This window comes from Hemiscyllium ocellatum, chromosome X (assembly GCF_020745735.1).
Source record: "Hemiscyllium ocellatum isolate sHemOce1 chromosome X, sHemOce1.pat.X.cur, whole genome shotgun sequence".
Classification (NCBI taxonomy): Eukaryota; Metazoa; Chordata; class Chondrichthyes; order Orectolobiformes; family Hemiscylliidae; genus Hemiscyllium; species Hemiscyllium ocellatum.
This window is the reverse complement of record NC_083453.1, coordinates 6,200,978-6,226,525: the sequence shown is the minus strand read 5'-3', so window position 1 is coordinate 6,226,525 and position 25,548 is coordinate 6,200,978. Positions and strand designations below refer to the sequence as shown.

Sequence of the window (25,548 nt, the reverse complement as noted above, 5' to 3'; positions counted from 1 at the left end):
ACAACAGGAGCAGGGACAACAGGAACAGGGACAACAGGAACAGAGACAACAGGAGCAGGGACAACAGGAGCAGGGACAACAGGAACAGGGACAACAGGAGCAGGGACAACAGGAGCAGGGTCAACAGGAACAGAGACAACAGGAGCAGGGACAACAGGAACAGGGACAACAGGAGCAGGGACAACAGGAGCAGGGACAACAGGAACAGAGACAACAGGAGCAGGGACAACAGGAGCAGAGACAACAGGAACAGGGACAACAGGAGCAGGGACAACAGGAACAGAGACAACAGGAACAGGGACAACAGGAACAGAGACAACAGGAACAGGGACAACAGGAGCAGGGACAACAGGAGCAGGGACAACAGGAACAGGGACAACAGGAGCAGGGACAACAGGAACAGGGACAACAGGAACAGGGACAACAGGAACAGAGACAACAGGAACAGGGACAACAGGAGCAGGGACAACAGGAACAGGGACAACAGGAACAGGGACAACAGGAGCAGGGACAACAGGAGCAGGGACAACAGGAACAGAGACAACAGGAGCAGGGACAACAGGAGCAGGGACAACAGGAACAGGGACAACAGGAGCAGAGACAACAGGAGCAGGGACAACAGGAACAGGGACAACAGGAACAGAGACAACAGGAGCAGGGACAACAGGAACAGGGACAACAGGAGCAGGGACAACAGGAGCAGGGACAACAGGAACAGGGACAACAGGAACAGAGACAACAGGAACAGGGACAACAGGAACAGAGACAACAGGAACAGGGACAACAGGAACAGGGACAACAGGAGCAGGGACAACAGGAACAGGGACAACAGGAACAGAGACAACAGGAACAGGGACAACAGGAGCAGGGACAACAGGAACAGGGACAACAGGAACAGGGACAACAGGAGCAGGGACAACAGGAACAGGGACAACAGGAGCAGGGACAACAGGAGCAGGGACAACAGGAACAGAGACAACAGGAGCAGGGACAACAGGAACAGGGACAACAGGAGCAGGGACAACAGGAACAGGGACAACAGGAGCAGGGACAACAGGAACAGGGACAACAGGAACAGAGACAACAGGAACAGGGACAACAGGAGCAGGGACAACAGGAGCAGGGACAACAGGAACAGGGACAACAGGAACAGAGACAACAGGAACAGGGACAACAGGAACAGGGCCAACAGGAGCAGGGTCAACAGGAACAGGGACAACAGGAACAGGGACAACAGGAACAGGGACAACAGGAGCAGGGACAACAGGAGCAGAGACAACAGGAACAGGGACAACAGGAGCAGGGACAACAGGAGCAGGGACAACAGGAGCAGGGACAACAGGAACAGGGACAACAGGAGCAGAGACAACAGGAGCAGGGACAACAGGAGCAGGGACAACAGGAACAGGGACAACAGGAGCAGGGACAACAGGAACAGGGACAGCAGAGACAACAGGAGCAGGGACAACAGGAGCAGGGACAACAGGAGCAGAGACAACAGGAGCAGGGACAACAGGAGCAGGGACAACAGGAGCAGAGACAACAGGAACAGAGACAACAGGAGCAGGGACAACAGGAGCAGGGACAACAGGAACAGGGACAACAGGAGCAGGGACAACAGGAGCAGAGACAACAGGAGCAGGGTCAACAGGAGCAGGGACAACAGGAACAGGGACAACAGGAGCAGGGACAACAGGAACAGGGACAACAGGAACAGGGACAACAGGAGCAGGGACAACAGGAACAGGGACAACAGGAACAGGGACAACAGGAGCAGGGACAACAGGAACAGGGACAACAGGAACAGGGTCAACAGGAACAGGGACAACAGGAGCAGGGACAACAGGAGCAGAGACAACAGGAGCAGAGACAACAGGAACAGGGTCAACAGGAGCAGGGACAACAGGAGCAGGGACAACAGGAGCAGGGACAACAGGAACAGGGACAACAGGAACAGGGACAACAGGAGCAGGGACAACAGGAGAAGGGACAACAGGAGCAGGGACAACAGGAACAGGGACAACAGGAGCAGGGACAACAGGAGCAGGGACAACAGGAGCAGGGACAACAGGAACAGGGACAACAGGAGCAGAGACAACAGGAGCAGGGACAACAGGAGCAGGGACAACAGGAACAGGGACAACAGGAACAGGGACAACAGGAACAGGGACAACAGGAGCAGGGTCAACAGGAGCAGAGACAACAGGAGCAGGGACAACAGGAACAGGGACAACAGGAACAGGGACAACAGGAGCAGGGACAACAGGAGCAGGGACAACAGGAGCAGGGACAACAGGAACAGGGACAACAGGAGCAGGGACAACAGGAGCAGGGTCAACAGGAGCAGGGTCAACAGGAGCAGGGACAACAGGAGCAGGGTCAACAGGAACAGAGACAACAGGAGCAGGGACAACAGGAGCAGGGACAACAGGAACAGGGACAACAGGAACAGAGACAACAGGAGCAGGGACAACAGGAGCAGGGACAACAGGAACAGGGACAACAGGAGCAGGGACAACAGGAGCAGGGTCAACAGGAACAGAGACAACAGGAGCAGGGACAACAGGAACAGGGACAACAGGAGCAGGGACAACAGGAGCAGGGACAACAGGAACAGAGACAACAGGAGCAGGGACAACAGGAGCAGAGACAACAGGAACAGGGACAACAGGAGCAGGGACAACAGGAACAGAGACAACAGGAACAGGGACAACAGGAACAGAGACAACAGGAACAGGGACAACAGGAGCAGGGACAACAGGAGCAGGGACAACAGGAACAGGGACAACAGGAGCAGGGACAACAGGAGCAGGGACAACAGGAACAGGGACAACAGGAACAGAGACAACAGGAACAGGGACAACAGGAGCAGGGACAACAGGAACAGGGACAACAGGAACAGGGACAACAGGAGCAGGGACAACAGGAGCAGGGACAACAGGAACAGAGACAACAGGAGCAGGGACAACAGGAGCAGGGACAACAGGAACAGGGACAACAGGAGCAGAGACAACAGGAGCAGGGACAACAGGAACAGGGACAACAGGAACAGAGACAACAGGAGCAGGGACAACAGGAACAGGGACAACAGGAGCAGGGACAACAGGAGCAGGGACAACAGGAACAGGGACAACAGGAACAGAGACAACAGGAACAGGGACAACAGGAACAGAGACAACAGGAACAGGGACAACAGGAACAGGGACAACAGGAGCAGGGACAACAGGAACAGGGACAACAGGAACAGAGACAACAGGAACAGGGACAACAGGAGCAGGGACAACAGGAACAGGGACAACAGGAACAGGGACAACAGGAGCAGGGACAACAGGAACAGGGACAACAGGAGCAGGGACAACAGGAGCAGGGACAACAGGAACAGAGACAACAGGAACAGGGACAACAGGAGCAGGGACAACAGGAGCAGAGACAACAGGAACAGGGACAACAGGAACAGAGACAACAGGAGCAGGGACAACAGGAACAGGGACAACAGGAGCAGAGACAACAGGAACAGGGACAACAGGAGCAGGGACAACAGGAACAGAGACAACAGGAGCAGGGACAACAGGAACAGGGACAACAGGAGCAGGGACAACAGGAGCAGGGACAACAGGAACAGGGACAACAGGAGCAGGGACAACAGGAACAGGGACAACAGGAACAGAGACAACAGGAACAGGGACAACAGGAGCAGGGACAACAGGAGCAGGGACAACAGGAGCAGGGACAACAGGAACAGGGACAACAGGAACAGAGACAACAGGAACAGGGACAACAGGAACAGGGCCAACAGGAGCAGGGTCAACAGGAACAGGGACAACAGGAACAGGGACAACAGGAACAGGGACAACAGGAGCAGGGACAACAGGAGCAGAGACAACAGGAACAGGGACAACAGGAGCAGGGACAACAGGAGCAGGGACAACAGGAGCAGGGACAACAGGAACAGGGACAGCAGAGACAACAGGAGCAGGGACAACAGGAGCAGGGACAACAGGAGCAGAGACAACAGGAGCAGGGACAACAGGAGCAGGGACAACAGGAGCAGAGACAACAGGAACAGAGACAACAGGAGCAGGGACAACAGGAGCAGGGACAACAGGAACAGGGACAACAGGAGCAGGGACAACAGGAGCAGAGACAACAGGAGCAGGGTCAACAGGAGCAGGGACAACAGGAACAGGGACAACAGGAGCAGGGACAACAGGAACAGGGACAACAGGAACAGGGACAACAGGAGCAGGGACAACAGGAACAGGGACAACAGGAACAGGGTCAACAGGAACAGGGACAACAGGAGCAGGGACAACAGGAGCAGAGACAACAGGAGCAGAGACAACAGGAACAGGGTCAACAGGAGCAGGGACAACAGGAGCAGGGACAACAGGAGCAGGGACAACAGGAACAGGGACAACAGGAACAGGGACAACAGGAACAGGGACAACAGGAGCAGAGACAACAGGAGCAGGGACAACAGGAGCAGGGACAACAGGAACAGGGACAACAGGAACAGGGACAACAGGAACAGGGACAACAGGAGCAGGGACAACAGGAACAGGGACAACAGGAGCAGGGTCAACAGGAGCAGAGACAACAGGAGCAGGGACAACAGGAACAGGGACAACAGGAACAGGGACAACAGGAGCAGGGACAACAGGAACAGGGACAACAGGAGCAGGGACAACAGGAGCAGGGACAACAGGAACAGGGACAACAGGAGCAGGGACAACAGGAGCAGGGACAACAGGAACAGGGACAACAGGAGCAGAGACAACAGGAGCAGGGACAACAGGAGCAGGGACAACAGGAACAGAGACAACAGGAGCAGGGACAACAGGAGCAGGGACAACAGGAACAGGGACAACAGGAGCAGGGACAACAGGAACAGAGACAACAGGAACAGGGACAACAGGAACAGGGACAACAGGAACAGGGACAACAGGAGCAGAGACAACAGGAACAGGGACAACAGGAACAGGGTCAACAGGAACAGGGACAACAGGAACAGGGACAACAGGAACAGAGACAACAGGAGCAGGGACAACAGGAGCAGGGACAACAGGAACAGGGTCAACAGGAACAGGGACAACAGGAACAGGGACAACAGGAACAGGGACAACAGGAACAGGGTCAACAGGAACAGAGACAACAGGAGCAGAGACAACAGGAGCAGGGACAACAGGAACAGGGACAACAGGAACAGGGACAACAGGAACAGGGACAACAGGAGCAGGGTCAACAGGAGCAGGGACAACAGGAGCAGAGACAACAGGAGCAGGGACAACAGGAACAGGGACAACAGGAGCAGGGACAACAGGAGCAGGGACAACAGGAGCAGGGACAACAGGAGCAGAGACAACAGGAGCCGGGACAACAGGAGCAGGGACAACAGGAACAGGGACAACAGGAGCAGGGACAACAGGAACAGGGACAACAGGAACAGGGACAACAGGAGCAGGGACAACAGGAGCAGGGACAACAGGAACAGGGACAACAGGAACAGAGACAACAGGAGCAGGGACAACAGGAACAGGGTCAACAGGAGCAGGGACAACAGGAGCAGGGACAACAGGAGCAGGGTCAACAGGAGCAGGGACAACAGGAACAGGGACAACAGGAGCAGGGACAACAGGAACAGGGACAACAGGAACAGAGACAACAGGAGCAGAGACAACAGGAGCAGGGACAACAGGAACAGGGACAACAGGAGCAGGGAGAACAGGAACAGGGACAACAGGAGCAGGGACAACAGGAACAGGGACAACAGGAGCAGGGACAACAGGAACAGGGACAACAGGAACAGAGACAACAGGAGCAGAGACAACAGGAGCAGGGACAACAGGAACAGGGACAACAGGAGCAGGGACAACAGGAGCAGGGACAACAGGAACAGGGACAACAGGAACAGAGACAACAGGAGCAGAGACAACAGGAACAGGGACAACAGGAGCAGGGACAACAGGAGCAGGGACAACAGGAACAGGGACAACAGGAACAGAGACAACAGGAGCAGGGACAACAGGAGCAGGGTCAACAGGAGCAGGGACAACAGGAGCAGGGACAACAGGAACAGGGACAACAGGAGCAGGGACAACAGGAACAGGGACAACAGGAGCAGGGTCAACAGGAGCAGAGACAACAGGAGCAGGGACAACAGGAGCTGGGACAACAGGAACAGGGACAACAGGAGCAGGGACAACAGGAGCAGGGACAACAGGAGCAGGGACAACAGGAACAGGGACAACAGGAACAGAGACAACAGGAGCAGAGACAACAGGAGCAGGGACAACAGGAGCAGGGACAACAGGAGCAGGGACAACAGGAACAGGGACAACAGGAGCAGAGACAACAGGAACAGGGACAACAGGGACAGGGACAACAGGAACAGAGACAACAGGAACAGGGACAACAGGAGCAGGGACAACAGGAGCAGGGACAACAGGAGCAGAGACAACAGGAACAGGGACAACAGGAGCAGGGACAACAGGAACAGGGACAACAGGAACAGGGACAACAGGAGCAGGGTCAACAGGAGCAGGGACAACAGGAACAGGGACAACAGGAGCAGGGACAACAGGAACAGGGACAACAGGAACAGGGACAACAGGAGCAGGGACAACAGGAACAGGGACAACAGGAACAGGGACAACAGGAGCAGGGACAACAGGAACAGGGACAACAGGAACAGGGTCAACAGGAACAGGGACAACAGGAGCAGGGACAACAGGAGCAGAGACAACAGGAGCAGAGACAACAGGAACAGGGTCAACAGGAGCAGGGACAACAGGAGCAGGGACAACAGGAGCAGGGACAACAGGAACAGGGACAACAGGAACAGGGACAACAGGAACAGGGACAACAGGAGCAGGGACAACAGGAGAAGGGACAACAGGAGCAGGGACAACAGGAGCAGGGACAACAGGAACAGGGACAACAGGAACAGGGACAACAGGAGCAGGGACAACAGGAGAAGGGACAACAGGAGCAGGGACAACAGGAACAGGGACAACAGGAGCAGGGACAACAGGAACAGGGACAACAGGAACAGAGACAACAGGAGCAGGGACAACAGGAGCAGGGACAACAGGAACAGGGACAACAGGAGCAGGGACAACAGGAGCAGGGTCAACAGGAGCAGAGACAACAGGAACAGAGACAACAGGAGCAGGGACAACAGGAACAGAGACAACAGGAACAGGGACAACAGGAGCAGGGACAACAGGAGCAGGGACAACAGGAACAGGGACAACAGGAGCAGGGACAACAGGAACAGGGACAACAGGAACAGGGACAACAGGAGCAGGGACAACAGGAACAGGGACAACAGGAGCAGGGACAACAGGAGCAGGGTCAACAGGAGCAGAGACAACAGGAACAGAGACAACAGGAGCAGGGACAACAGGAACAGAGACAACAGGAGCAGGGACAACAGGAGCAGGGACAACAGGAACAGGGACAACAGGAGCAGGGACAACAGGAGCAGAGACAACAGGAGCAGGGACAACAGGAGCAGGGACAACAGGAGCAGAGACAACAGGAACAGGGACAACAGGAACAGGGACAACAGGAGCAGGGACAACAGGAGCAGGGACAACAGGAGCAGGGACAACAGGAACAGAGACAACAGGAGCAGGGACAACAGGAACAGGGACAACAGGAGCAGGGACAACAGGAACAGAGACAACAGGAGCAGGGACAACAGGAGCAGAGACAACAGGAGCAGAGACAACAGGAGCAGGGACAACAGGAACAGGGACAACAGGAACAGGGACAACAGGAACAGGGACAACAGGAGCAGGGACAACAGGAACAGGGACAACAGGAGCAGAGACAACAGGAGCAGGGACAACAGGAACAGAGACAACAGGAGCAGGGACAACAGGAACAGGGACAACAGGAGCAGGGACAACAGGAGCAGGGACAACAGGAGCAGGGGCAACAGGAACAGGGACAACAGGAGCAGGGACAACAGGAGCAGGGACAACAGGAACAGGGACAACAGGAGCAGGGACAACAGGAACAGGGACAACAGGAACAGGGACAACAGGAGCAGGGACAACAGGAACAGGGACAACAGGAACAGAGACAACAGGAGCAGGGACAACAGGAACAGGGACAACAGGAACAGAGACAACAGGAGCAGGGACAACAGGAGCAGGGACAACAGGAACAGGGACAACAGGAGCAGGGACAACAGGAGCAGGGTCAACAGGAACAGGGACAACAGGAGCAGGGACAACAGGAACAGAGACAACAGGAACAGGGACAACAGGAACAGGGACAACAGGAGCAGGGTCAACAGGAGCAGGGACAACAGGAGCAGGGACAACAGGAACAGGGACAACAGGAACAGGGACAACAGGAGCAGAGTCAACAGGAGCAGGGACAACAGGAGCAGGGTCAACAGGAGCAGGGACAACAGGAGCAGGGACAACAGGAGCAGGGACAACAGGAGCAGGGACAACAGGAACAGGGACAACAGGAACAGGGTCAACAGGAGCAGGGACAACAGGAACAGGGACAACAGGAGCAGAGACAACAGGAACAGGGACAACAGGAACAGGGACAACAGGAGCAGGGACAACAGGAGCAGGGACAACAGGAACAGAGACAACAGGAGCAGGGACAACAGGAGCAGGGACAACAGGAACAGGGACAACAGGAACAGGGACAACAGGAGAAGGGTCAACAGGAACAGGGACAACAGGAGCAGGGACAACAGGAACAGGGACAACAGGAACAGGGACAACAGGAGCAGGGACAACAGGAGCAGAGACAACAGGAACAGGGACAACAGGAGCAGGGACAACAGGAACAGGGACAACAGGAGCAGGGACAACAGGAACAGGGACAACAGGAACAGGGACAACAGGAGCAGGGACAACAGGAGCAGAGACAACAGGAGCAGGGACAACAGGAGCAGGGACAACAGGAGCAGAGTCAACAGGAGCAGGGACAACAGGAGCAGGGACAACAGGAACAGGGACAACAGGAACAGGGACAACAGGAACAGAGACAACAGGAGCAGGGACAACAGGAACAGGGACAACAGGAACAGGGACAACAGGAACAGGGACAACAGGAGCAGGGACAACAGGAACAGGGACAACAGGAGCAGGGACAACAGGAACAGGGTCAACAGGAACAGGGACAACAGGAACAGGGACAACAGGAGCAGGGACAACAGGAACAGGGACAACAGGAGCAGGGACAACAGGAGCAGGGACAACAGGAACAGGGACAACAGGAGCAGGGACAACAGGAGCAGGGACAACAGGAGCAGGGACAACAGGAACAGGGACAACAGGAGCAGAGACAACAGGAACAGGGACAACAGGAGCAGGGACAACAGGAACAGGGACAACAGGAGCAGGGACAACAGGAGCAGGGACAACAGGAACAGGGACAACAGGAGCAGGGACAACAGGAGCAGGGACAACAGGAACAGGGACAACAGGAACAGAGACAACAGGAACAGGGACAACAGGAGCAGGGACAACAGGAGCAGGGACAACAGGAACAGGGACAACAGGAGCAGGGACAACAGGAGCAGGGACAACAGGAACAGGGACAACAGGAACAGAGACAACAGGAACAGGGACAACAGGAACAGGGACAACAGGAGCAGGGACAACAGGAACAGAGACAACAGGAACAGGGTCAACAGGAGCAGGGACAACAGGAACAGGGACAACAGGAGCAGGGACAACAGGAACAGGGACAACAGGAACAGGGACAACAGGAACAGAGACAACAGGAACAGGGACAACAGGAGCAGGGACAACAGGAGCAGGGACAACAGGAACAGGGACAACAGGAACAGAGACAACAGGAACAGGGACAACAGGAGCAGGGACAACAGGAACAGGGACAACAGGAACAGGGACAACAGGAGCAGGGACAACAGGAACAGGGACAACAGGAGCAGGGACAACAGGAACAGGGTCAACAGGAACAGAGACAACAGGAACAGGGACAACAGGAACAGAGACAACAGGAACAGGGACAACAGGAGCAGAGACAACAGGAGCAGGGACAACAGGAACAGGGACAACAGGAGCAGGGACAACAGGAGCAGGGACAACAGGAACAGGGACAACAGGAGCAGAGACAACAGGAGCAGGGACAACAGGAGCAGGGACAACAGGAGCAGGGACAACAGGAACAGGGACAACAGGAGCAGGGACAACTCCAACAAGAGCCAATCAGCAAACAGCAGCCAGCTCAGGATAATCACACTCTGGCTCACTGACACACCCACACACACTCACACACACCCACACTCACACACACCCACAGACACACACTCACACACACTCACACCCACACCCACACTCACTCACTCACAGACACACACACACACACTCACACACACCCACAGACACACCCACACACACCCACCCGCTCACACACACCCACCCACACTCACTCACTCAGACACACCCACACACACCACATCACTTCCTAGGTTTGATCACAAATGTAAACGCTCTCCCCACTCCCCCGTCCCCCACACTTACTTCGGCTCCAGATTTCATCGGGTTGCCCAGATCACAGACCACCGTCTCGTTGCAGTACGTGCAGCTCAGCTTCGCCAGACTCTGCCAAGAGAACAGCCAGAAGGTGAGCCACGTTCTGTGTATAGGAGAGGCCAGCCTTGCCTATCAGAGGTAGGCCTATCAGACACTATGGGACAATTTAGCATTGCCAATCCACCCTAACCTGCACATCCCTGGGCACTATGGGACAATTTAGCATGGCCAATCCACCCTAACCTGCACATCCCTGGACACTATGGGAAAATTTAGCATGGCCAATTCACCCTAACCTGCACATCTTTGGACTGTGGGAGGAAACCGGAGCACCAGTGGAAACCCACGCAGACATGGGGAGAATGTGCAAACCCCCCACAGACAGTCACCTGAGGGTGAGTTTGAACCCGAGTCCCTGGAACTGGGAGGCTGCAGTGCTAACCACTGAGACACTGTGCCGCCCTAGTTATCTGGGATAAACATAAGCTCGGCTCCAAAGTCAAGTGGTGAGGGTGAAGTGAGCACTGTACCATACCGTGGGAACAGCCACACAGAGCTGGATTCCAAGCAGCCTGTTGGACAGAAAGCATTCTCCTGACAAACCGTGTGACCAATGGCAGCACACAGAGACTGGATCATTCACATCCACACCATTCAGGTACCTGTCAGGAACCAACACAGCACAAACACTGTCCCTAACCCAGTGCTGTCCCGGGCCTGGGAGAGTAAAGCTCCCTCTACACTATCCCCCCTATCAAACACTCCCAGGACAGGGACAGCACGGGGTTAGATACAGAGTAAAGCTCCCTCTACACTGTTCCCACATCAAACACTCCCAGGACAGGGACAGCACGGGGTTAGATACAGAGTAACGCTCCCTCTACACTGTCCCCCATCAAACACTCCCAGGACAGGGACAGCACGGGGTTAGACACAGAGTAAAGCTCCCTCTACACTATCCCCGCCATCAAACACTCCCAGGACAGGGACAGCACGGGGTTAGACACAGAGTAAAGCTCCCTCTACACTGTCCCCCCCATCAAACACTCCCAGGACAGGGACAGCACGGGGTTAGATACAGAGTAAAGCTCCCTCTACACTGTCCCCATCAAACACTCCCAGGGACAGGGACAGTGCCAGGAAGGAGTTAATGGTCCAGTGTTCCTTTTCTTTATGAGCGGGATTTGATTTCCAATGCAGAAGAACTGGTCACAGCAGCATTCCGTTCAGAACGCAATCCGTGTCCGATCGTACCTCGTTGCGCACGATTCCGCTGTACTCCGCCTCAGGGGGGACAAAGACGTGGAGCTCGGCTTCGTAGGCTCCTCCCTCCCCCAGATTTTTCGCCTCGAAGATCAGCGTGAGTGGGTTCTCATCCCCATGGTACACCGTCTTCCTGTCCCTGCAGGAAGACCACAGATTCCGATCACAACCCATCATTCCCGGATCCCAGTCCAGAAATCCGCTGCTCCTTTCCTTCTGCCTTTGCAGAGGAGCCAGGGCACTTACCCATTGACAGAAAGTTGGAGGTCTGGCACACAGACGTTATCGTCACCGCAATCCAGTTGGATCTGGGCCTGGTTGAAGTACACAAGAAACAGCCATTATCTGCCAAAGGCCCATCAACTCTGACGTTGAGGTGCAGCTTCAGCTGAATTTGGAATACAGACTCGGCTCAAAGCCCTCTCTCAAACCCTCCCTCCCGACACGGGTGGTCGAACTTTGAAAGGACTGCACGAGTAAAGCTCCCTCTACACTGGCTCCCCCATCAAACGTTCCCCACCGGCAGCCACCCGAATCCCAAAGAATGATCTCACATCGAAGCCCTCTCTCGGAAGCTTAACACAATTGAATTTCACATTCAGCATGAGTGAGGGAGAAGTGGGTCCGGGACTACTGCTATTCAACTTAAATCTGGGCAATGAGGAGACAAACGAGAGCTAAAATGAACAGGCACATTTGATTCAGGGATAGAGTCATAGTCATTCCGCACGGAAACAGACTCTTCGGCCCAACCAGTCCACGCCAACCATAATCCCAAACTGAACTAGTCCCACCTGCCTGCTCCTAGCTCTCAACCCTCCAACCTTTTCCGACTAATCTGGTCGGTATCGATAAGTTGCACCAAAGGGTCTGTTTTCATGCTGTACGTCTCTATGACTCTAGTCTTGTACTTATCGAAGCACCTTTTAAATGTTGTTAACTGAGCCAACACTCACTGCTCCCTCAGGAAGTTCATTCCATACATGAACCACGAAGAAGCACGCAGCTCAGGGGATGTTTCAAAATACACAGATCCGATACATTCTAAACCAACAAGAGAGAGAGAGAGCCTTCCCTGTGCCCCAGGGGACTCGCGTAAGGAGAGGCTGGTTAAAGGAGTTTTGGTCTTGCCTCTGACCCTCGACTCTCCCACTCCAGGGGGAACAACCTGTCCACATCTGCCCCTGTCGATTCTCACTGAGAATCTCGTCTGTTCTCAGAAGGGCCGTTGCAATGTCTGGCTGAGCAGAGACCAGGCCTGCCCCCAGTAACACACCCTTTCCATCAGCATCTCTTGGGACTGACGCTTTTTTCGACTGATGCTGACTGCTGCTGGAGCCTCACTCCGAAATCCCGCGAGCGGAGAGCAAAGCACCTACCTCCTGGGTGAGGTACTCCCTGGTCGAATAGCTGAGGATGGGCTGCAGGCCGTGATGGTCGAGGGGCATTGTCGGATCCAGGCTGAAGTTCATGGCCACCTGGATCAGCGAGAGCTTGTCGCGAAATTCATGCTCTTCCTGCCGAGAAAGAAACACCGTCAAACCGGACTCCTGCCTTACTGGGGCAATCGATCGCTCCCCCAGGGCAGAAAGCTGAACGTGCAGGGCTTCAGTCACAGACAGACTCGAGTGGCTTGGCCAGCTGTCAGGACGGAGATGGCATCACGTACCTGCAGGTATATCTTCAGGTCTTGGCAGACTTCGCCATGCCCATTGTTGATGGCCACCCTGTCCTGGAAGAGAGGCTGGCGTGAATCGAGGAACAGCACCCTCTTGATCGCCCCAGTCTGCTTCAGGCTATCCAATTCCAACTCCACCCTGAAACCTTCGGACAGAACGGAACAGTCAGCAGTTAACGCGAGGTCACCAGGTCAGGCAAGTGACGGCTGAGGGAAGGGGGCGAGACCAGGAGACAGCAAGGCCAGGCCGCAGGGAATGACCGGGAACACAGGGAAAAGGCTCCTCATTGAGGGCTGGGGGGGACTGGCAACCCTTTCAGACAATCAGATGGCAGCAGGAGAAGTGACAACCGCACAACACCTGATCAGGTTCACTCCCCTCGCACACACTCACACTCACACATACACACTCACTCACACACTCACTCACTCACACTGTCACACACACACTCACACTCTCACACACACTCACGCACACTCGCACATTCACATACACGCACACACACATACACATTCACACACACACACACTCATACACACACACATATTCACACTCACACATGCACACACTCACACATTCATACACGCACACACACACACACTAACACTCACACACACTCACGCACGCACACACTCACCCACACACACATTCACACACGCGCACACACATACACACACTCACTCTCGCACTCACACACATACACACACACTCACACATATTCACACTCACACATGCACACACTCACACATGCACACACTCCCACATTCACACTCACACATTCACACACGCACACACACACACTAACACTCACACACACACACACACATATACTCACGCACGCGCACACACAGACACACATACACACACACTCACACACTCACACACATACACACACTCACTCTCGCACTCACACACATATACACACACAGACACACACACACATTCACACACGCAAACAAACAAACACAGACACACACTCACACATTCACACACACGACATACACATACTCACACACATACACACACACTCACACATTCACACACTCTCACACACAGACACACACACACACAAACTCACTCACACTCACACACACACATTGACACACTCACACACACATGCACACACACACACACACACACTCACACATGCACACACACACACATACACACTCACACACACTCACACATACACACTCACACACACACATACACATGCACACACTCTCACACACACTCACACGCACACTCACACACACATACACACTCACCCTCACACACTCACTCACACACACACAATCAAACTCTTACACACACACACACTCACACTCTCTCACACACACACACACTCACACATACACATTCGCACACGCACACACACACACTCAAACATACACACACATTCACACATGCACACACTCACACACACACCCATACACACACTCACTCTCGCACACACACACACTCACACACAGCAGCTAATAGATAGATTGGAGACTTGGGCAGAGAAACGGCAGATGGAATTCAATCCGGGCAAATGCGAGGTGATGCATTTTGGAAGATCCAATTCAAGAGCGAACTATACGGTAAATGGAAAAGCCCTGGGGAAAATTGATGTGCAGAGAGACCTGGGTGTTCAGGTCCATTATACCCTGAAGGTGGCAACGCAGGTCAATAGAGTGGTCAGGAAAGCATACGGCATGGTTTCCTTCATCGGATGGGGATTGACTACAAGGGTTGGCAAGTCATGTTCCAGTTGTATAGGACTTTGGTTCGGCCACAGGTGAAATACTGCGTACAGTTCTGCTCGCCACATTACCAAATGGATGTGGATGCTTTGGAGAGGGTGCAGAGGAGCTTCACCAGGATGTTCCCTGGTATGGAGGACACGAGCTGTGAAGAGAGGTTGAGTAGATTAGGATTATTTTCATTAGAAAGACAGAGGTTGAGGGGGGGACCTGATTGAGGTCTACAAAATCATGAGATGTACAGAAAGGGTGGATAGCAAGAAGCTTTTTCCCAGAGTGGGGCACTCAGTTACTGGGGGGTCATGAGTTCAAGGTGAGAGGGGAAAAGTTTAAGGGAGATATGTGTGGGAAGTGCTTTACGCTGAGGATGGTGGGTGCCTGGAAAGTGTAGCCAGCGGAAGTGGTAGAGGCAGGCATGATAGCGTCATTTAAGATGTATCTAGACAGATACATGAATGGGCAGGGAGCAGGGGGATACAGATCCTTAGAAAATAGGTGACAGGTAGATAGAGGATCTGGGTCAGCACAGGCTTGGAGGGCCGAAGGGCCTGTTCCTGGGCTGGGATGTTCTTTGTTCGTTGTCCTGTCCTGGTACTCACCAATCCACTCTGGCACGTGTTTCCCAGAGGCACTCAGGCAAAAGCTGACATTGATGCTGTGAAAGAGAGTAGAACAAAGGAGCTTTTAATTTGTCATTTCTCTGTTATACAACAGATGCAGTCAAAAACCGAGACAGCGTTCCTCTCAGACCGAGGGAGCGCAGCACCAACTACACAATCATACACGGCATAAAGTGCATAAGAATTGCAATACCTGCAAGTTACAGTGTAACGGGAGCAAGATGAATGATAGACATTTTTCTAGCAGCAATATGAAATAATTTCAGATGGAAAAGAGTCTGATCATACAGTGTTAAGGAGCCTCATGACTTGGGGGAAGAAACTGTTGCACAGTCTGGCCATGAGAGACCGAATGCTCTGGTATCTTCTGCCAGATGGCAGGAGGGAGAGGAGTTTGTGAAAGACCCCACACACTCCTCACTCAATGTTCTTAGCCTTTCGGATGCAGCATGTGGTGTAAACGTCTGTAATGGAGGGAAGAGAGACCCCGATGGCCCTCTCAGCTGTCTCCACGGTCCAAGACAGTGCCGATTCCTGAACCAGGCAGTGATGCAGCAGCTCAGGGTCCTCTCAATGAACAATGAACCCTTGCAGAATGAGGTGAGGAATGGGTGGGGGGCGGTGGGGAGAGTGAGGGTTGTGTTAGCGTACCACCTGCAACAGCCAGCAGGACATCGGCAAGGGCTTTCCACTCAAGCTTTTCAAAGTGTGGCCACTATTGTCACGTAGGAGAAACGGCAGCCATTTTGTGGATAGCAAGTGGCAGTTGCTGGGCAGCCATTATAGGTTTGCCATGGTGCCTGATGGAGATACGGGGCACAAAACTGCTTGTAATGTTCTCAATGCAGTCTGCCCAGACCCTTTATCCAGGCTCTTGTATTCACCTGAAAACAATGCCAACATTGCATTATCTCTCCTAACTGCTAACTGAGTTTGCGGGTTAACCTTAAGAGGATCCTGAACTGGGTCCCACAAGCCCCTTTGTACCTCAGATTTCCCCAAGAGAAGCCTTTCCCCGTGGAGAAAATCGTCAGCGCCACTACTCTCCCCACCAAAGTGTGCCACCTCACCCCTTTCCCACATTGTCTTCTGTCTGCCACTCCTTTGCCCATGCTCCTGGTCTGGCCTGCTGCAGCCTGCCCACTTCCTCAACACCACCTGCCCCTCCAACCATCTTTGTGCCCACACCCCGCAGTCACAAACCCAGCGTTTGCCCACCTTGCCAGTGTTTGCCAACCTGGGAAGGGCAAAACTCCACCCACCACTGCCCCCCCAGCACCCCCACCACTTTGCCCTTGGCTGTAACCGATTGGATTGCTTGCCCCTACCACCGTCACCCTCCCGCTGTGGTGCCCTTCCAATTAGACCCTCCATCCAAGGCCCCTGCTGCGTACCCAGAAACACACTATGGGTGCCAGCTGGACCACCCAGAAAGACCCATCGATGGCCCACCGTCCTGCCAACCAGGCAAACTTTCAGACGTGTCGTCACTGAGATGGTGGATGAACTTAAGGATCCCGTTCATGGACAGTGAGATCCCACAAATCAGAATGGGATAAACGCCAGATCATTTGGCTTTCTGGGTTGACTGAGGAATAAATATCGGTCAAGACTCCATGGACAACTCCCCACCTCTTGCTCCAGTGGGTGCACTCAGATATTGTGTGCCCGCAGGAGAAACAGGCATGAATATCTCACCCAAAAGATGGGCGAAATCCTCTTGACTGTTCCAAAATTCACCTTGATGATAACGTCCACGCCCTTCCCAGAAGGGCCGCCCTCGGGATCTCATGGGGAGGGGGAGGGGGGGGGAGGGGCTGGGAAAGAGCGGCAGGGGGTGAGGTGTCACAAACAAAAGTGGCGAAGCAATCCTGATTGGCTGGAATGACATACGTACCATGTGACCTGGATGTCAGTGCCATTTATGGTGCACCCCTTCTCCTCAGGGTTGAAGACGGGAGGGCTCACTTTCAAATTGGCACTCGCCCAGACAATTGGCCGAGCCCTAGGACCAAGAGAAAGAAGGTCAGTTCCTGCTGGAGCCGTCGCTATGGGAACAAAGGCCAGCACGCAGACTGCCACAGGCCGCGAGAGAAGAAGCGCCCAAGCTTGGCAGGTAAAAGGATTCCGACTTAAGTTTAAACTTCAAGGAGAAGTGACACATCAGACTGACAAGGAACACCCTTTGGGCATCGCCAAAAGAGCCCGATCCAAGGCAAATCAAAAAGAGCCATTCCCAGTCAACCAAAAGACCCAGGGAGACTCCGAGTCCAAACTGGGTCCTCAGCTCGGACCACGGGACACAGATGTCATTAAACCAATCACAAACAGCGAAAGAGACCACTGACATGGGGAGAAAGCAGGATGTCACACATTCCTACCTGTACACAACAGCATGGTCAACACCAAAAGCCCCAACAATCACATCTGCAAAAGAAACAAAGACAGAAACGCAACTGAACGAAACGAGGGGTACAAAACACTGCCACTGTCCCACCCAGTCCCTCAGTGTGAAAGGACAGTGTGATAACCCACTGTCCCACCCAGACCCTCAGTGTGAAAGGACAGTGTGATAACCCACTGTCCCACCCAGTCCCTCAGTGTGAAAGGACAGTGTGATAACCCACTGTCCCACCCAGACCCTCAGTGTGAAAGGACAGTGTGATAACCCACTGTCCCACCCAGTCCCTCAGTGTGAAAGGACAGTCCGATAACCCACTGTCCCACCCAGACCCTCAGTGTGAAAGGACAGTGTGATAACCCGCTGTCCCACCCAGTCCCTCAGTGTGAAAGGACAGTCCGATAACCCACTGTCCCACCCAGTCCCTCAGTGTGAAAGGACAGTGTGATAACCCACAGTCCCACCCAGTCCCTCAGTGTGAAAGGACAGTGTGATAACCCACTGTCCCACCCAGTCCCTCAGTGTGAAAGGACAGTGTGATAACCCGCTGTCCCACCCAGTCCCTCAGTGTGAAAGGACAGTGTGATAACCCACTGTCCCACCCAGTCCCTCAGTGTGAAAGGACAGTGTGATAACCCACTGTCCCACCCAGTCCCTCAGTGTGAAAGGACAGTGTGATAACCCACTGTCCCACCCGGTCCCTCAGTGTGAAAGGACAGTCCGATAACCCATTGTCCCACCCAGTCCCTCAGTGTGAAAGGACAGTGTGATAACCCACTGTCCCACCCAGTCCCTCAGTGTGAAAGGACAGTCCGATAACCCACTGTCCCACCCTGTCCCTCAGTGTGAAAGGACAGTGTGATAACCCACTGTCCCACACAGTCCCTCAGTGTGAAAGGACAGTCCGATAACCCACTGTCCCACCCAGTCCCTCAGTGTGAAAGGACAGTGTGATAACCCACTGTCCCACCCAGTCCCTCAGTGTGAAAGGACAGTGTGATAACCCACTGTCCCACCCAGTCCCTCAGTGTGAAAGGACAGTCCGATAACCCACTGTCCCACCCAGTCCCTCAGTGTGAAAGGACAGCGTGTTAACCCACTGTCCCATCCAGTCCCTCAGTGTGAAAGGACAGTGTGATAACCCACTGTCCCACCCAGTCCCTCAGTGTGAAAGGACAGTCCGATAACCCACTGTCCCACCCAGTCCCTCAGTGTGAAAGGACAGTGTGATAACCCACTGTCCCACCCAGTCCCTCAGTGTGAAAGGACAGTGTGATAACCCACTGTCCCACCCAGTCCCTCAGTGTGAAAGGACAGTGTGATAACCCACTGTCCCACCCGGTCCCTCAGTGTGAAAGGACAGTCCGATAACCCATTGTCCCACCCAGTCCCTCAGTGTGAAAGGACAGTGTGATAACCCACTGTCCCACCCAGTCCCTCAGTGTGAAAGGACAGTCCGATAACCCACTGTCCCACCCTGTCCCTCAGTGTGAAAGGACAGTGTGATAACCCACTGTCCCACACAGTCCCTCAGTGTGAAAGGACAGTCCGATAACCCACTGTCCCACCCAGTCCCTCAGTGTGAAAGGACAGTGTGATAACCCACTGTCCCACCCAGTCCCTCAGTGTGAAAGGACAGTGTGATAACCCACTGTCCCACCCAGTCCCTCAGTGTGAAAGGACAGTCCGATAACCCACTGTCCCACCCAGTCCCTCAGTGTGAAAGGACAGCGTGTTAACCCACTGTCCCACCCAGTCCCTCAGTGTGAAAGGACAGTGTGATAACCCACTGTCCCACCCAGTCCCTCAGTGTGAAAGGACAGTCCGATAACCCACTGTCCCACCCAGTCCCTCAGTGTGAAAGGACAGTGTGATAACCCACTGTCCCACCCAGTCCCTCAGTGTGAAAGGACAGTCCGATAACCCACTGTCCCACCCAGTCCCTCAGTGTGAAAGGACAGCGTGTTAACCCACTGTCCCACCCAGTCCCTCAGTGTGAAAGGACAGTGTGATAACCCACTGTCCCACCCAGTCCCTCAGTGTGAAAGGACAGTCCGATAACCCACTGTCCCACCCAGTCCCTCAGTGTGAAAGGACAGTGGGATAACCCACGGAGGGACTCGCTGATCTGCTGTCTCACTGCTTGCCTGCTTCCCTCCCCCCAGGTGACAGGGTAGCGTGTCGAAACTATTGCTCTTGCCTGCCCAGCCTTTCCCCGGTGCCTGTCCCTCCAGCTCACTGTGCTCCCGCCCAGCCGGACCACGCTCAGCTCCGGTCGGATCTCTGGCTGTAAGTTCGGACCGACCTGTCTTGGTGGTGTGGCAGGGCTCACTTTCTGATCTCTGCGATGGTGGAGCAGCAGGAGGCCATTCAGCCCATTGAATACGCTACAGCCTTCAATGCGGTCATGGCTGATTGGATCATCCGTGACTCCGCTCTCCTGCCTTTTCCCCATCACCCCTCCATTCCCCTTCCTGATTCAACATCTCTCCGTCTCAGCCTTGAATAAACTCACTGACCCAGCCCCGGTGGGATAGAATTCCCAAGACTCACTTCCTTCAAGCTGCCGGGCACACTTCTTACCTGGGTACCCATTCATATCCAGGTCCATCGCTCCCCGCGCTGAGAATCCAAAACTGGCTGGCACACTGGTGGCACTGGCCCACATGCCCACCAGGATTTGGGACGGGGTACTGTTGAGGCCATCAGGCCGCCCGTTGTAGATGTAGACCAGGCCCTGGCCCTTGTCGCCAGCATAAGGAGCACCTACTGCCACATCTGTGGGCACAAGAGTGGTCAGCTTAATGCCAGCATTCAGCAGCTTCCAGGTGCTTTCTTGTACTCACTCTCCTCTCTCACACACACTCACTTTCACAATCACACACACACTCACTCATGTTCACATATGCACTCTGTCTCACACTCACATATACACACACACACACATACAGACACTCTCACAATCACACATACACTCTCAGACTCACATACACACTCACAGTCTCACACACACACACTCACTCTCACACTCACACACACATTCTCACACTCAAATACACACACTCACATTCTCACACTCACACACAAACTCATATACACAGATGCACTCTCTCACACTCACATACACACACACACACTCTCTCACATTCACATACATACACACTCTCACATTCTCTCTCACACACACACACACACACACACACACACACACACACACACACACACACACACACACACACACATACTGACACTCTCACAATCACTCACATACACACACTCTCTCTCTCACACAACTTGGGCGAGCTGTGTGTGCATATAAAAGTGAATTGTTGTACCTTTTACGGGGCAAGTGATTTTTTTCCTTTTGGACTTTAAGCTGGTCAGTGAAAGCTGCACACTGCAATGTAGCTGACATTTCAGGGGCAGGCTGCAACGTCAAGGTCTCGTGAGAATGTGTGGGGTACGTGTGGGTTACGTGGGAATATACTCCTTTGGAGATCAGTGAGGCAAATCCTTTCTGATACAGAGTGGTATTTGGAAACAGCCACATGGCAGCGTCTGGACTGGTCCAGCTCCTGGCCTGAGGGGAACATGCTCAGAGACATTTTTGCGCACGTGTTAGCAAAAAAACAGCTCTCCCAACTCTCTCACTCTCTTTTTGGTCTCCTTATCTGAGGAAGGATGTTCTGGTGACAGAGGGAGTACAGCAAAGGTTTCCCAGACTGATCCCTGGGATGGCAGGACTGACATATCGAGACAGAGTGAATCAGTTAGGATTATATTCACTGGAGTTTAGAAAGAGGGGAGATCTAATAGAAACCTATAAAATGTGAACAAGACTAAACAGGGTAAACACAGGAAGAATGTTCCCAATGGTGGGGGAGTTCAGAACCAGGGGGTCACAGTGTTGAGATACGGGGGAGGCCATTTTGGACTGAGCTGAGGAGAAATGTCTTCAGCCAGAGAGTGGGGATCCTCTCGAATTTTCCAAGAAGGAGTTGGATATAGTTCATAGACCGAAAGGGTCAAAGGGTGGGGGGGGGGAGAAAGTGGGAACAGAGTCGGATCATCAGCCGTTGACCACACTGAATGGGGTGGCAGGCCCGGAGGGGGCTGACTGGCCTACTCCTGGTCCTAGCTTCTGTGTGAAAATAACAAAAACAACACAAACCGAAAGAAAGAAATCCCTCGAATCCAAGATTGATGTTTACTCCACTGTACTGTCACTGTTTCTTGTTATTTTGAACAATGCTCCTCCTCGCGATGTGGGCCTGGATTTCCGGAATTTGCCTGCCTATATTTTTTTTCCCCCAGTCTGTTCGATTCATTCAAGACGAAGTTTGCCCACAGTAAATAGCTCTTGCCTGTCAATGGCACAAACCTGGCATGAATGACCGGCAGTCGGCTGGGCAAGGTGACCACAGTGATTCGAGGCCGGGGTGTTGTACAGTGAGCGCAGCGTGCGGAGGAGTGCTCGTGTGGTGCCAGTTTGATCCGGCTGGGCTCTGGGAGGACAGCGCAGCTTACCATTGAATCCGTCCTGATCCAGGTCTCTCAACCCCGCCACCGACGTCCCATAGCGACCGTAGATGTCTGTACCAGTCAGGTTCTGATGGACCTTGTATTCCAAGAGGCCAGTCTGCAAATAAACGTATACCCGTCCAACCTCCTGCAGCCTGCCCCCGGGCTCCCGCTCCATGTACATCGGAGCCCCGACCAGAATATCATCGAGCCTGTGAAAGCAGTATTAGCGTTAACTCCTGCAGACGGCCGAGGGGGAAGCTGCGGGAGGGAAGGGGGAACCGTTGATGGCTGACACCGAGGGGGGTGGGGTGGGGGAGGGTGCTTATGATACAGCGTGGCCATTCCTTTCGTGCTTTCCTCGGACAGCAACAGCAAGGCTGAGATCAGCTGCCACAACCGTCCCCAAAGCGGCGCAGGTGGCTCAGCGGTAAGCACTGCTGCCTCATGGCGCCAATGACCTGGGTTCGATTCCAGCCTCAGGAGACAGTCTGTCGGGGAGTTTCCACATTCTCCCCCGTGTCTGTGTGAGTTTCCTCCGGGTGCTCTGGCTTCATCCCACAGTCCAAAGACGTGCAGGTTAGGGTGGATTGGCCATGCTAAATTGTCCCATAGTGCCCAGGGATGTGCAGGTTAGGGTGGATTGGCCATGCTAAATTGTCCCATAGTGCCCAGGGATGTGCAGGTTAGGGTGGATTGGCCGTGCTAAATTGTCGAGTAAAAAATGAGGTCTGCAGATGCTGGAGATCACAGCTGCAAATGTGTTGCTGGTCAAAGCACAGCAGGTTAGGCAGCATCTCAGGAATAGAGAATTCGACGTTTCGAGCATAAGCCCTTCGGCTTATGCTCGAAACGTCGAATTCTCTATTCCTGAGATGCTGCCTACCCTGCCGTGCTAAATTGTCCCATAGTGCCCAGGGATGTGCAGGTTAGGGTGGATTGGCCATGCTAAATTGTCCCATAGTGTCCAGGGATGTACAGGTTAGGGTGGGATTGACCATGCTAAATTGTCCCATAGTGCTCAGGGATGTGCAGGTTAGGGTGGGATTGGCCATGCTAAATTGTCCCATAGTGCCCAGGGATGTGCAGGTTAGGGTGGGATTGACCATGGGAAATTGTCCCATAGTAAATCACCCATAGTGTTCAAGGATATGCAGGTTAGGTGCATTAGTCAGGAGTAATAACGTAAGGGAATGGGTCTGGGTGGGTTGCTCTTCAGAGGGTTGGTGTGGACTTGTTGGGCCGAAGGGCCTGTTTCCACACTGTAGGGAATCAATGATTCAATTGTATGATAATGGCCCCTTGAACCGAGTGGCTTGTCCGTTCCAGAGGGTGGAGTCGGGCCACATTGGCTGTGGGTGTGGAGTTGCACGAAGGCCCGGAGTCAGATTTCCTTCCCTCGTGAACCCGGAACGATCAAGGATTCCACAGTCACCGTTACGGAGACTAGCCGTCACTTCTTGGCTTTGCAAATCGTATTGAAATGTCACTGGCTGTGGTGGTGGGGTTTGAGCGCCTCGATCCAGAACACTAACCTATGGAAAGGGGTCTGTGGAGTATTTGTCTACTGTCTCCCCTCCCTCAGGTCATGGGGCAGTAGCTAGAGGAGAGAGAGAGAGAGAGAGAGAGACTGGAGGTGAAAGGATTGAGAATGAGAAGGCACAGACTCAAAGGAATGGATGCAAAAATGAGGCAAGCAGAGAGCAGCTCAGGCCTGTCAATGTGATAGGCCCCGCTTCCACTGAGGCTTTCACCACAGATGGAGACTGCTCCTGGAAAAGGACGGGCATGCAGGATTATGAGAGAAAGCACGGAAAAAGGGGCCAGGCACGATGATCTGAATAGCCTTCCCTTAAGCACAGGACCTGCCAGGGTCTGGAGGAGAAGTGGATGTCGGTGGTGGTGGCGGGGAGCAAGGCGTCTAAATCACTGCCCGATTGAAGCTGGCTCACATTTTCAAGATGGAAGCAGAGGTCACGATGTAAAAACACATCTCGGGGAGTGGAAGGCCTTCAAGTCAGGAGCCCACATTCCCAGGCCCGAAACAGGACACCAAAGACGTCAGGCAATTTGGGATCGAATTGGAAATGGCTGCGGGCCTGTTTTGGAGCATCACCTCCCCAGCCACCCACCCACATCCCCTACCTCCCTCAACCCCACCCACTCTTAACCACCTCCACATCACCCCCAGCCCCACCCGCTCACCCCGCCATCACCCCTCAACCCCTGCAGAGGACACAATCGAATGATTAAGACAGGAAACCAGACTCGGTAGGTATTTGAACAATCACTTCCTCAGAAAGGCAGCTGGGAGAAGCAGACTCACCCATCGTTGTTAATGTCCGTCACTGCGACAGCGTAGCCAAAATACGAAGCCATCTGGAAAGAATGAACGGAGTGTTTCAGGGATGACTTCCAACGATAACTTCCTCCCACACCGCCCACGTACCCTGAGGGAGGAAAGGTCTCCCAATCCCAGTCCGAGATCAGCATCCCCTCACCCTGACACTGTCCTCCCATGGTCCAGATTCCCGAGGAGAAGTGTGACAGCGTCTCGCTATTGACCAACATATGAGAATCGAGCCTCGCCAAGTGACAGCCCAGTTCATTCAGCTCAACTCCAGACAATATCGATCCAGGAGACACAGTCTCTCAGCAAAGCATCTCAGCGCAAGGACCGGTCAAGTGAATCCTGGCTGGACCACCCGCCGATACAAGTAGATCCCTCCTTAGACACAGAGATCAGAACGTGATCCCTGTCCCACCCCCCGATACAAGTAGATC

The 25,548-nt window shown here is 53.8% G+C and overlaps 1 protein-coding gene across 1 annotated transcript in view; it reads right to left on the bottom strand.

The window, feature by feature from the left end:
• The window catches only part of LOC132805742 (integrin alpha-5-like), a 101,684-nt gene that overhangs the window by 30,971 nt on the left and 45,165 nt on the right, over positions 1-25,548 (bottom strand). Inside the window, exons 11-21 of the mRNA XM_060820968.1 lie at positions 25,091-25,143; positions 22,771-22,976; positions 20,827-21,021; positions 18,224-18,269; positions 17,740-17,847; positions 15,822-15,877; positions 13,468-13,622; positions 13,178-13,315; positions 12,045-12,112; positions 11,790-11,937; positions 10,524-10,604 (exon numbers count right to left, since the gene is read on the bottom strand). Coding sequence (XP_060676951.1) covers positions 10,524-10,604; positions 11,790-11,937; positions 12,045-12,112; positions 13,178-13,315; positions 13,468-13,622; positions 15,822-15,877; positions 17,740-17,847; positions 18,224-18,269; positions 20,827-21,021; positions 22,771-22,976; positions 25,091-25,143 — 1,254 coding nt within the window. The remainder of the gene's footprint in view (positions 1-10,523; positions 10,605-11,789; positions 11,938-12,044; positions 12,113-13,177; positions 13,316-13,467; positions 13,623-15,821; positions 15,878-17,739; positions 17,848-18,223; positions 18,270-20,826; positions 21,022-22,770; positions 22,977-25,090; positions 25,144-25,548) is intronic.